The 12,307-nt window shown below is 40.6% G+C and overlaps 1 protein-coding gene across 1 annotated transcript in view; it reads right to left on the bottom strand.

Annotated features, from left to right (window-relative positions):
- TGFBRAP1 (transforming growth factor beta receptor associated protein 1) overlaps positions 1-12,307 on the bottom strand; it is a 1,222,189-nt gene that overhangs the window by 268,458 nt on the left and 941,424 nt on the right. Inside the window, exon 9 of the mRNA XM_044070999.1 lies at positions 6,421-6,574. Within this exon, the coding sequence (XP_043926934.1) occupies positions 6,421-6,574 (154 nt within the window). The remainder of the gene's footprint in view (positions 1-6,420; positions 6,575-12,307) is intronic.

Here is a 12,307-nt window from a genome sequence, read left to right as displayed (position 1 = left end):
AACAGCTAACAGATTAACCCACTTAAGAATAAACTCAAAGCCCAGGCCACACCTTCCTCAAACACAACAGTTGTATGATCTGATAGCAGGTGCAATCACAGTAGTAGGCTCGTATATAGCCCTACACTAGGATTCCTGACTCTGACTAACTGAATCTCTAGATTCTCATTTTCAGGTTCTCTTGTCTTCTCTGGCAAGGTTAGCAGGCACCTCAATGACATGGAACACAGAAGGGCAAGACCATCATTGCTCCTGATACAATAACAGAATATAGATGAGATAACAGTAGGAAAACAATGGAAGGGGACAGATGAAAGCTATTCCAGCAAGGTCACCCACCTAAAAGAAGAGATAACAGCGACTAACCAGGAAGTCATTGCCAGCCTGGGGTGGGGAAGACAGCAGTGCTCTTGAAGACTTCTCCAACTGTTCTCTCTACAGGTGGGCAGGGGCTGACTTCCCTCTACCTGCTGCAGTGGTAAAAGATCACCAAGGACACATGGGTCAAAGGCATAATATCTAGAGGTTTCATAATGCCATTTCTCAACCCCAAACTACCCCCGTTATAGACATCCCAAAAATTAGAAAAAGACAAGAGAGTCACCTGGGTGGTCCCCCACTAGCTTAGAAACTGCAAGAATACTATTACAGATTCTTTCTGGTGCCAAAGCAAATGAACAACTTCAGGTCCATACTTAGTCTCACATGCGTTCAGAGAGTGGGTGTACACTGCTGCTCTTCCATTGCTGTGTTTTGTGATGTTAACTTGGTTTAAAGTCCTGCTGTGTTCCTTTGGAGAGTGGGAGAAAATGTGGTTTGTTTTTACTTTCAAGTCTCCAGCCGATATAATGTGGTTCATTCACATTCAGGTGTTTTGTTTTCTTCAGTTGAACTTGGCTTAAATTATCACATCTCTATACCTAGCATGTTAAAATTGAGATCAGCAAAGTTATAGTTAGTATTTAAATATTTTACAAAGTGATGGACATCTTGAAAGATGCTACCAGAGTGGCATCTCTTCCACGTGTACATGTAGTGAACTTTTTATGTTTATACATTGATTATAAGAATTAATTTTAAAAATGTTTTCACGATGACTTTAATTAAATTTAGTAGTTGGTCATATGATCAGGATTTGACTGTATATAACAGGATGGATCATGTGAGAATTTAATTTCTGAAGCAGCCTGCATTTATCATTCAAAAACGCTCAACTTGTTTTAATAAAATGTTGGACACTCCTAAAGGCAGTGTAGTGGTGTGTTGTGTTTATTTTTGATTACATAACTATTTTGATATGAACCTGCCTCTAGGGGTACCATTTTTTGGCACGTAAGGAGTGATGCACAGAGCCTCAACTTTATCAAAAAAGCAGAAATAGACAGCTGTGACTTAATAAAATCACCTATGGCTTCAAAACATCATTTATTCACTACTATTTGATTACGCGCACAGTCTTTCTGTCTCTTAAGAATCTTTCCATATCAACAGCTGGACACTTACTCAGTAACTAAATAAACCCCAGCATAAGTATACTGTATAAAGTCCATACCAACTGAGAAGTTAGTAAAGCTAAAAAAAAATAGATATCACTATAAACATACTGCTGTTCTAAAAATCATATAACTAAACAAGTGCAACTGGTAAGGAATTAGGCTATAAGAATTTAATGTTGTTCTTTAGTTTGTATTTGCAGTAACCAAGAAGACATGTTGAAGTGTTAATTAATTAGTTTTACAAAGTATTTTTTTAACTTTAAGGACTACTACGTTATAGAATTTTGGGCAAGAAATTAAGAGTCTAAGTAGATGTTCTTAGCCTGTTACCACATACATGCGCAAAATACTTTAAACATAAAATGCACATAAATTCTCAAACCAAACATCCCAAGTCTGTTTCTGCTACTACACTTACATTTCAGATTAAACATCTGGCAAAACAAAAATAAGAAAACAGCACAGTTCCAAACTACTGACCCGACAGCTGAATACAGTTTATAAATGTATCAAAACTATGAAGTGACTACATTAAAAATGTAGAGTGCAAATAGCTATGTTACAGGAGACACACACAAAAAGAAATGAACATGTGAATTTGATAAAGAAAGGTTTTCAGGATGGTTATTCAGCAGAATACCTGGGACAAAGAAAAAGAGGAGTACTTATATTAATTGCAAGAGGAGCTCCAATAGTGATAGAAGAAGGTAAAAAAAAAGATAATAATGGCAGACTTGTAGTGCTAAGGGGCTGCCAGCAAGGGAGGAGGATTACACTAGCATGTACTTACATTCCACCTAAAACTGCTGTAAGGGAGCTTAAGAAAATTCTGGGAGAAATAATCATATTTGCAAGGAATATTACTTATAGGTGGGAACTGGAACTTGATTTGCAGCAGTGAGGATATGTCTGGGAGGCCCAGAAGGAAAAATATGACAAAGGAGAGTAGATTTTTGAAGACATTAAAATATTTGGCATGGAAGATGTGAATTCAGTAACAGGAGTTCGGAGTGAATTTAGATATTATTCCCTAAGATATAAAAACTGAGCTAGGCTAGACAGAATTTACATTTCACAGGAACATGTGCATTTAATTGAAGGTCTTGACACCCACCCAATATCTACTTCAGGTCATGCGCCAATAACAGCTAAAACAAAAACACAGGGTAATGAAATAAAAATGAGACATTGGAATTTTCCCACCTATCTGTTGAAAAGAGAGGAATTTAAGGAATGGGTAGTGGAGATTACTCAGGAGCTGTTAGAGAGGACAGAAATGTCTTCAGAAAACATAGCTAGGGAGTGGGATAAAATTAAGGTGGAGTCTAAAATAGGGTGGGAATAAAAGAAAGTGAGCTAAGGTTAAGAAATAAGAATTATTTAGAGGGACTGACAAATGTGAGAGTATTGCAGAACAGGGGGAATCTCACAGAACAAGAAGAGGATCAACTGCAGAATGCTACGAAGAAAATAAGGGATTACCTTGATAATAAGCATGAGCTTAGAAAGATTGCTGTTAAACCACTGTTTTTTGATAATAACACTAGCGCACAAAAGCTTTTAGCACGACGACTCACGCAACAGGAAGTAGAAATGGCTGTCGCCAAACTTAGGGGGTCTATAACAAAGACGATAACAAGAGATCCTTTAAACATATTAGAAGTATTTTGGAAATTTTATGAGAGTCTCTATAAAGCAGAGAAATATGAAAATCAAGAAAAGATACAAATGGAAATGTTTATGGCAGAATTAAATATGCCAAGCTTAGAGGTAGATGAGGCTCAATTACTAACAGTTAGGATAGGCGGAGACGAGATAAAAAAAAATGTGATGTAAGCCAATCTACAGGAAAGTCCTCAGGAATAGATGGTATTCCTGTGGAAGTTTGGAAGCTGGGAGGAAAAAACTGATAAAGATATGGAAGGTATTGTTTAAAAATATCTTAAGAGGAGGAGAAATACCATTGTCCTGGAAGAAAGCAGTGTTAGCTGTAATGCCTAAAGAGGTTAAGGATCCATCATATCCAGATTCATACAGGCCCATTTCAATATTAAACCATGACTATAAAGTGTTTATGTCTATCATACCTAAAAGAATGGCAAAATCAATGCCAAAGCTGATAGAAATGGATCAATGTAGTTTTGTGGAGGGGAGGCAAACATTTGACAAAATTAACAGAACACTGATGATCCAGACAGAGGTAGAATGTAAGAAAATACCATTATTGGTGAGTCTTGATGCAAAGAAAGCATTTGACAGAGTAAGCTGGCATTTATGAGCAGGGCAATGGAAGCATTTGCATTTCCTGAAAAAAATATAAGGTTGATTAGGAGTATACATGAGGGATTGGAGGCAACAATTAAAGTGGGTGGGGTCCTCTCTGATAACTTCTGCTTGGGCAGAGGAACCATGTAGGGGTATCCTCTTTCCCCTTTATTATTTACATTATATTTAGCACCACTGGCAAAGAAAATAAGGGACTCAGAAATTCTATAATTGGTATGGCAGTCAAGAAAAGCTGGCTTTATTTGCAGATGACATTATTTTGTACCTGACATAACCAGACAAAGACATTACAGTGCTCTGGAACATTTTGAAACAGTTTCAGGTCTTTTCAGGATATAAAATTAATGAAGCTAAAACAAAGGCAATAGGGGTAAATTATGTACTCACACATGAACTGGTTCAGTAGTACCCATATTTATGGGAACATGATAAAATGAAATATTTAGGCGTATGGATTAAAAATGACTCTAGCATGGCAACTAAGGATATGTGAGAAGAGATTAAACAAAAGATAATACAAAAAGTGAGAAAATGGAAGCTGTTATATGGATATGGATATGGATAGTAAGATACAAGCAATTAAAATGCTTTTAGTCCCTTTAGTCTTAACACACTGTTCAGGCATATTTTTTATCAAACAGAGTAGAAGTTGTGGGTAGCAATTAATAAAGAGCTGAAGGACTTTATCCGGGAGGGGAAGATAGCAAGGGTCAAGTGGGATAAGCTGATTCTTCCAGTAGAACAGGGCGGACTGGGATTACCCAATCTGAAGGGGTATTTCAGAGCTACACAGTTAAGATTTCTATACATAGCATGAGCAGAAGACTATAATTCAAAGTGGAAAGAGATGATGATGAAACACAGGGGAAGCTCTAGAAACAAGGAGAGAGTGGGATTTTGGATGCAGGTCTTTAAGGAGATCAACAATAATCATGCAGAATATGGTATCCATAAAGTAACAGAAAGTATTCTAAGAACTAAACAACACAGGAATGGAGAAAGGACATTCTGCTGCTAGGGATGACTGCAATTAGGGATACAGACAATAGGCAAGAGGGGGGCAGAACTTATTGGAGAAAACTGGCAAAGGATCCAAGGTATTGGAAGCAAATAACTAGATAGGGAAAGATGACAGAAGGGAAGATGTCAGGGATTGATATCAGAGTATAGGCAAAGAGAAAGAAACTGCGGTGGGGGGGTGGGGTCCTGCTATTAAAAAAGAAATAATTAGTACAGCATATAAAATACTGCAAAATAACTATAAAAATCAATCAGTGGAGGTTAGAAAGGATTGAGAAGAGAGATTGGATAAACAATTCACAAAGAAACAATGGGAAGATATATGTATGTCTCCCAAATATGCAATAAAATCTAGAAGATTTAAGATTTTTGCCTGGAAATGTTTACATAGATATTGTTATACCCCAAGTAGACCCCACATAATTTTTCCTCAGGTAGACAGTAAATGTTGGAAGTGTGAAGGGGAAGAAACAGGTAATTGGCATCATATTTTCTGAGATTGCAGAGAGTTGCGAAATTTAAGGATTCTCTGTGGGATGCACTGCTGGAGATGATGGGTGGGCGGATTGGTCTAACGAGGGAGATGAATTTTCGGAGCTATGACAAAGAATCAGAATTGCCTAGACATGGTAAAGCCTTTGTGTGTCTAATAATGGTGGCTGCCAAAAAAGCAACTACTAGAAATTTGAAGTCAAAATCTAAACAACCATACTGGAAGTAGTGAGTATAGTAACAGAGATAAGACAACTGGAATTGAGATCTTTAGAAAAGGGTAGGAGCAAACTACATAGTAAAAAATGGGAATTGTGGGAACAATGCATACAAGGGAGGAATGAGGCCTAAAAGGCAGCAGGACTTAAGTGAACTACGTAATGTTTGACTGAGAAAGATTGGGTAGATTATAAGTGATGTGTAACGTTTGCAGCTGAGAGTGTGTACGATTTGTGATATAAAATGCTTGTGACTAGGATTGTGTTGGTATGGTTTATTTTCATTTATATAAATGTATTACTGCCTATGTAGTAAGTGAAGGTTTAATGAAGATATTCCCTGTTTAAAAAAAAAGCAAGAAATGAATAACTATGTAATACTGCTTAGGTTATATGATATATAGCAATATTTGTGAAGTATAATTTTTATGTTAATATAGTTTGATTACTTTTATATGAATGTAAATTTGCCTATGTCAAATGTGATAATTCAGTAAAGGTGTTTGAAAAAAAAAAAAAACAGTGAAGTGACCTTTTTTTCTCATCTTCTTCAGCCTGTCTTAACGTTAAAGCAGATTTTTGAGGAAAATAAATAACTTTGTTGCCATCAGACATTGAGACATCAATAAACCTGTCCATATATTGGCTGTATCACTATTTTTACTAGTTTGAAAACAAACACCACACATTACTTCAATCTAATATTGCCAAGTTCTTAAGGAATACTAAAAATAATCCACATCGTTACACTCTGTAAACTACTAAACTACATAACACAAATATGTTCTGAGTTAGGAGTGTTAAACAAATGACCTTTTGTTAGCCTGTCAAAAAAAAACTTGTTTAGTTTTGATCACTGCATTAGCCAGCAAACCTGAATGCTTAAAAATGAAAATCTAGCAACTTACCTATCAACAGCTGCACCCTGTAAAGGCTGGACTGTTGAAGCAGACTTCTTAACTTGGCCTGCATTAGCTTCAGCGCTTCAGAACTCTTTCGCATTTTCAGCTGTAAGACTTCATCAAGATACAACACTGCCAAATGTGTATGAAACTTCTCCTTCTGTAAGCAGAAAAGACAAGACAATATTTACTTCTTTATTTTAGTTTTGACATGTAGAATCCTCTGTGATTCTAAATGATCACTTTTTCATTTTAAAGGGGACAAAAAGAAGCCCAAAAAAAAGTGAAGTGACTTTCTCAAGGTTACACAGTGTGCAAGTGGGACAAGGTGGTTATCGAATCCAGGTCTCCAGCTTTGTGGCCCCATCATATGAAGGACTATGCTCATACCGCTCAACCTCTTACAATAAGAAATCTGAACCCCTAAAATAATGGCAGTGGGGGGGGGGTCAAAGACCCAAAAATAGGGATAGATTTTAAATATTGCTCTTACTAACTTAGAAGGTTGCTACAGTAACAGGTTATGTGTTAACATGCATTTTTGAAGACTATAAAGTCTGAAAATAAATTGTGTGTCACTATGTAGTGAATTTCAGTCATCCTCAGTGTTTTGCCAGAAAACCACAAATTTTATGAGGAACAGACTTAAAATATGAGGCTAAAATCTGGACAGTTAAGAGGTATAATTATGCTATACTACCTTTTAAGCTGCATTTCTAATAACTATACATGTTACTGTTCATCTTCACCCTTAATTACACTTAGGCAGCCCATGCATTACACACACAAACAATCCTGAATGAGAAACCAAAGACAATGCAGCAGTAAGTCTTACAAGATGACAAAGTACACTACAAAGCAGCATCAAAACAGCACCTAAAGGCTCTGCAAATTTTAGAAATCTTGACTTGTGAAGCAGTGATACTATGCTGTGATGCTCTGTCACTAACATGTCTGTCTGCTATGGATGACTTGGCAGAAAGAAGAGTGCTTCCTGTAGCTAAGGAAATCTATAGGACTTGAAAGTTGTGTAAAATCTTACCATAACCATAGATGTCCTTCTCTTCCATGTTGTAGTATTCTACTTGTGGGTTTACCCTTCTTTCTCTCCAGTTCGTCCAGCTACGTTTCCAAAGATTTTCAGTCCCTCTTGGTGCATCGGACGTCTGACATGGCTGCAGGAATGTGGGCCATAAAAGTGACATCTGCATGCACCAGCCCTCAGAACATAGTAAAAACCCTAGTTGGAGCCAGTCCTATAAGGGCATAGCCTGTCCAGTATCGTCCAGGAGAGCAAGTGCAGTCATACAAGAGGGGAAGGTGAGCAGAAAGGAATACTGCAACATGGTAGAGAAGGACATCTATGGTTATGGTAAGATTTTACACAACTTTCCTATGTCCTTCTATTCCAATGTTGCAGTATTCTACTTGTGGGTGAATGCCAAGGCTCACTGAGGACTGGGAGGTGGCCTAGATGAAGTTTCCAGGAATCCGTGAAGGATAGCCCTGGCAAATCCCACCCTGGCTCTGGAGATATGGTCCAGTTTGCAGTGCTTGGTGAAAGTGTGTACTGCAGACCAAGTGGCTGCCTCAAGTATGGAGTTGGTGTCTAGTCCTTTAAAGAAGGCTCCAGAAGAGGCCATTGCTCTGGTGGAGTGGGCCTTGACATTGCCCTGCAAGTTTGTCCCATGGTGTACGTAGCAGAAGGAAATGGACCAGGAGATCCAGACCAAAATGGTCTGCTTGCTCACAGCTTTCCCCAAGGCCCTGAGGTGGAAGGAGACAAACAGCTGGTCTGATTTCCTAAAGGGTTTGGTTTTATGTAGATAAAACCTAAGTTGTCTGTGGGCGTCTAGGGAATGCAACACTCTCTCACTATCCCCCTGTGGATTTGAGAAGAAGGTGGGCAGGTGGATGGGCTGGTTCAAGGATAGGTCATTCACTACTTTGGGAATGAATGAGGGGTTTGTCCTGAGGGTCACCCTGTCCAGGTGGAAGATTAGCAAAGGTGGTGTAGCCATAAGAGCTTGCAATTCTGAAACCCTTCTGGCAAAGTCAGAGCTACTAGCAATACAGTTTTCCATGTGCAGAATTTTAAGGAGGCCTTGTCTGCTGGCTCAAAAGGGGCTAGAGTGAGTTTTTCTAGAACACAGTTCAGGTCCCAGGGAGGGGGACATGGTTTTCTGGGTGGTCTCAACCTTTGAGGAAAAGTCTGGAGGGGAGTCTGGATGCAAGAGGTGGATCCAGGGGAAGGCAGGCAGAGATAGCAGACAAGTGTGCCTTCAGAGATGAGTAAGATAACCCTGTCTGCATGAGTTCACACAGGTATGACTTGATGAGAGAGGCATACTGCTTTCCAGCGGGTCCAACTGTGTTTTGTGACACCAGAGAAAAAGCCTTTTCCATTTTGAGAGATAGGATTTCCTTGTGCTGAGTTTCCTAGCCTCCTGTAGGACAGCGAGCACGTCCTCATTATACGGGTGTCTGAAGGGGATCAGAATCTTATCAGCCACAGGGTGAGGTGCATGAATTCCCACTGTGGGTGTATCTGAGTCCCCTTGTGCTGTATGTGCAGGTCCACTGAGGGGGTAACTTGTGGTGATTGCCCTTGGACAGGTGAAGAAGAAGGGGGAACCAGTGCTGTCTTGGCCAGTAGGGGGTCAGCAGCAAGATTTTGGGTGAGTCCTGCTGAATTTTCAGCAGGGCCCTTTGTATCAATGGGAAGGGGTGAATGTATACAGGAATTTCCCTTTCCAGTTTATCAAGAAGGCATCTGTTGCTAATGCCTTGAGGTCTGATGTCCTGGTGCAGTAGCCAGGAATTTGCCTGATTATGGAGGAGGCAAACAGGTCTATTTGTGGAATACCCCACCAGTGGACCATATTCAGGAAAACATCTCTTTGCAGCATCTATTCGTGGTTGTTTGAAATGGTTCTGCTTAGATAATCTGCCTGGGAGTTGTGCAGGAATGGAATGTAGGCTGCCTGAAGGGTGATCCCCTGAGTGGTAGGCAGTTCCCACGCCCGCAGAGCTAGTCTGCATAGAAAGTAGGACTTGGTCCCTCCCTGCTTGTTGAGATACCACAGGACTGTGGTGTTGTCTGTGAATATCTTTAGAGGGCCTTGCTCTAGGTAGGGCTGGAAGGCCTGTAGAGCAAGGAGGATGGCTCTCATTTCTCTGACGTTTATGTGATCTCGTTTGCGTCTGTCTGTCCACAAACCTTGTACTTTCCTTTTTCCCAGAGGTATTCCCCAGCCCAGATCTGAGGGATCTATGTGCATGGTCTGGGAGGGAGAGGGAGTCCTGGGTTCTGGGCTACCTAAGTCACCCACCATCTCAGTTCCTGATGTAAGCAGGGGAGCAGGGAGATCCTGAACTCTAGAGGGTGGGAGTGCTGGGTCCACACTGACTGCAGGTACCACTGAAATTTTCTCATGTGCATCCTTGCTAGGGGGAAACATGGGAATGGTAGCTGCCACGTAATCTAGAAGTCTCAGAAATTGTCTTGCAGTCAGTTCTGTTGAGTGTAGGGCAGCAAGAAGGTGGTGTGAGAGGGATACCACCTCTTCTGCTGGAAGGAAGGCCTTCATGAGGTCTGTCCTGATCCTACAACCCTGGAAGACAATGTTCTGTGCAGGGTTGTAGAGATGGAGAGAGTGGCAGGATCAGCAGGAAGGCACTTAAAGAGAAATTTCTCCATCTCAGGGATTTTATAGAGTCTGTCTGCTCTACGTGGGGCTGGAGGTTGGGAATCCAGGTCATTGGAGGCTGAGCAAATGCATCCAGGAATGCAGGTTGAATAGGAAGCATGGCAGAAGGACTGGGGGAGTCCATTTGAATAAGGTCATAAAACCTCTTTTGTACTTCAGTCATATCAGAGGATTGCCACTTAAACTGGTCTTTCATCTTATTAATAGTTTCCCCAAAGGTTAGATCCTCTACAGGGGAGTCAGGTTCAATGGAACCCTCCTCAGGAGATCCATATCCTAGGAGGGATGAGATCTGGGTGGAGTATGAAAGAGTCCTCAGAGAAATCAGACAATTCCTCTTCTTCAGGCTGATGTAACCTCCTTTTAGGAATGAGATGCCTGGGACTAAGGAGGGGAGGAGCAGTGGCAGAGGCTTCAACAGAAGGCCTAAGGGCCATAAAGACATTGAACAAGCACAGGCTGAAGGCCTACCAATCAGGCATGCTTTCAGAGGCCGGAGAAAGGTGTCTTGTTTTCTGCTTTTTCTTTAAAGGCCACACTGGTGTCTGGCTAGCGATAAGCCTCGGGTCAGGTGTCAGGATGGTGGAGGCAGAGTCCACCGGGCCCAGAGTGAATGCTGGTTCCCCCCCGGTGTATAAGGCAGGTGCTGGTATATACTCTGTGGACATGTCGTCCACTAGAGATTGTGCAGCTTCCTCAGAGGTACCCGCTTTATCTACACAGGTGGATGCCAGATCCTCAGCCAAGCTGACATTGGCTACAGACTGAGGTACGGCTGAAACAGGTGCAGCTGATGAAGTAGGCCGCAAAGACTTGGCCCTCTTCCTAGGCAGTTCAGACGGGGCATCAGATGCGGCCTCCATTCTAACGCTATTTGTTTCAAGCACTGATTCTCTAAATACAAATGTAATGCCTGCAAATGGCGGTGTAAGGTCTTAGGGGCAAACGATCGGCAAATGGCGCAGTTCTCGTGGTCGTGTTCCCTGCTTAAACAAAAGAGACACTGGTTGTGGGGAATCTGCTGACCACACTTGCACTTGCCCTTACCCTTACCGGATGACATGAACAGACTCTATATATATATATATATATATATATATATATATATATATATATATATATATTTATATATAAACAAAGGACTGAAAGAATCCGCAACAGGGTACTTAACCGAATCTTTTTTTGATCTGACATTTGCGAGAAGCAGGAGCACCTGGTGTACGACCGGTGGATGAAAAGTTCTGAGGCCACGTCAGACATCCGATGCACCAAGAGGGACTGAAAATCTTTGGAAACCTGGCCAGATGAACTGGAGAGGAAAAAGGGTAAACCCACAAGTAGAATACTACAACACTGGAATAGAAGGACATCCAGTAAATACCAAGATGGTTGCCATGGATAATGTACAAATATATGACTTGTGGTTAATAAAGGAAAAATTAGAAATATGAACATATATTGAGGTAATTCATGTTATTTCACAGTTTGAAAGTGGATATGATTGATAACTATAAATGACAGTCATAAGTTTTTTTAGAACAAAAACAAAGTTGTCTCTAAAAGCAAGTGGATACATTTATGTTTGCCACTGGTGTTTACAGAAATGACTGGATCCACATTGGTAATATACTCATGCCAAATGGTTGTTAGAGTTGTACAAGGTTGATTTCAGTTGTTAGTGAAGCTCTCATATGTATTAAATGTAGCCCAAATATGGGGGTGGGGGTGGAGGTAATATCAAGAGGAAAGTTAAGTTAGTAAGAACTCACTAAGGAAGGTTTCCTCGAAGATAGGCCAGTGGTGACAACAATCCCTTCTCAGGCAGGGAAACAGACATCTGAAAAAAAAAAAGCCCAAGTAACACTAAAAAAATGCTAGAAGGCCAGAGCTGAAGAGCTTAATTATATAACAATGAAGTGTCAAAGGGCATCTCACTCCTGAAAGTCAGTCCATGCAATAATGCTTGTTGAAGATGTGAGTGGGCGATCACCTAGCATGATACAGAAGTCTGCCAAGTCTGCAACAGAGACATTTTTGAAACTAACACTAAAACCAGAAACACCTAAGTTGAAGAGGACACTGATAGCATTTTCCAGTGGGTAGTTCACATCCAGTTGGTAAAGCATGACACAGCTGACAATCCACTTGGAGATAGTTTAACTGCCTGTTTCTCTTTCTCTGAA

Source organism: Protopterus annectens, chromosome 5.part0 (assembly GCF_019279795.1).
Source record: "Protopterus annectens isolate FY-2018-M chromosome 5.part0, PAN1.0, whole genome shotgun sequence".
NCBI classification, from domain to species: domain Eukaryota; kingdom Metazoa; phylum Chordata; order Ceratodontiformes; family Protopteridae; genus Protopterus; species Protopterus annectens.
Note: the sequence above shows the minus strand (reverse complement) of the source record. Positions and strands in the feature narration are given on the sequence as shown.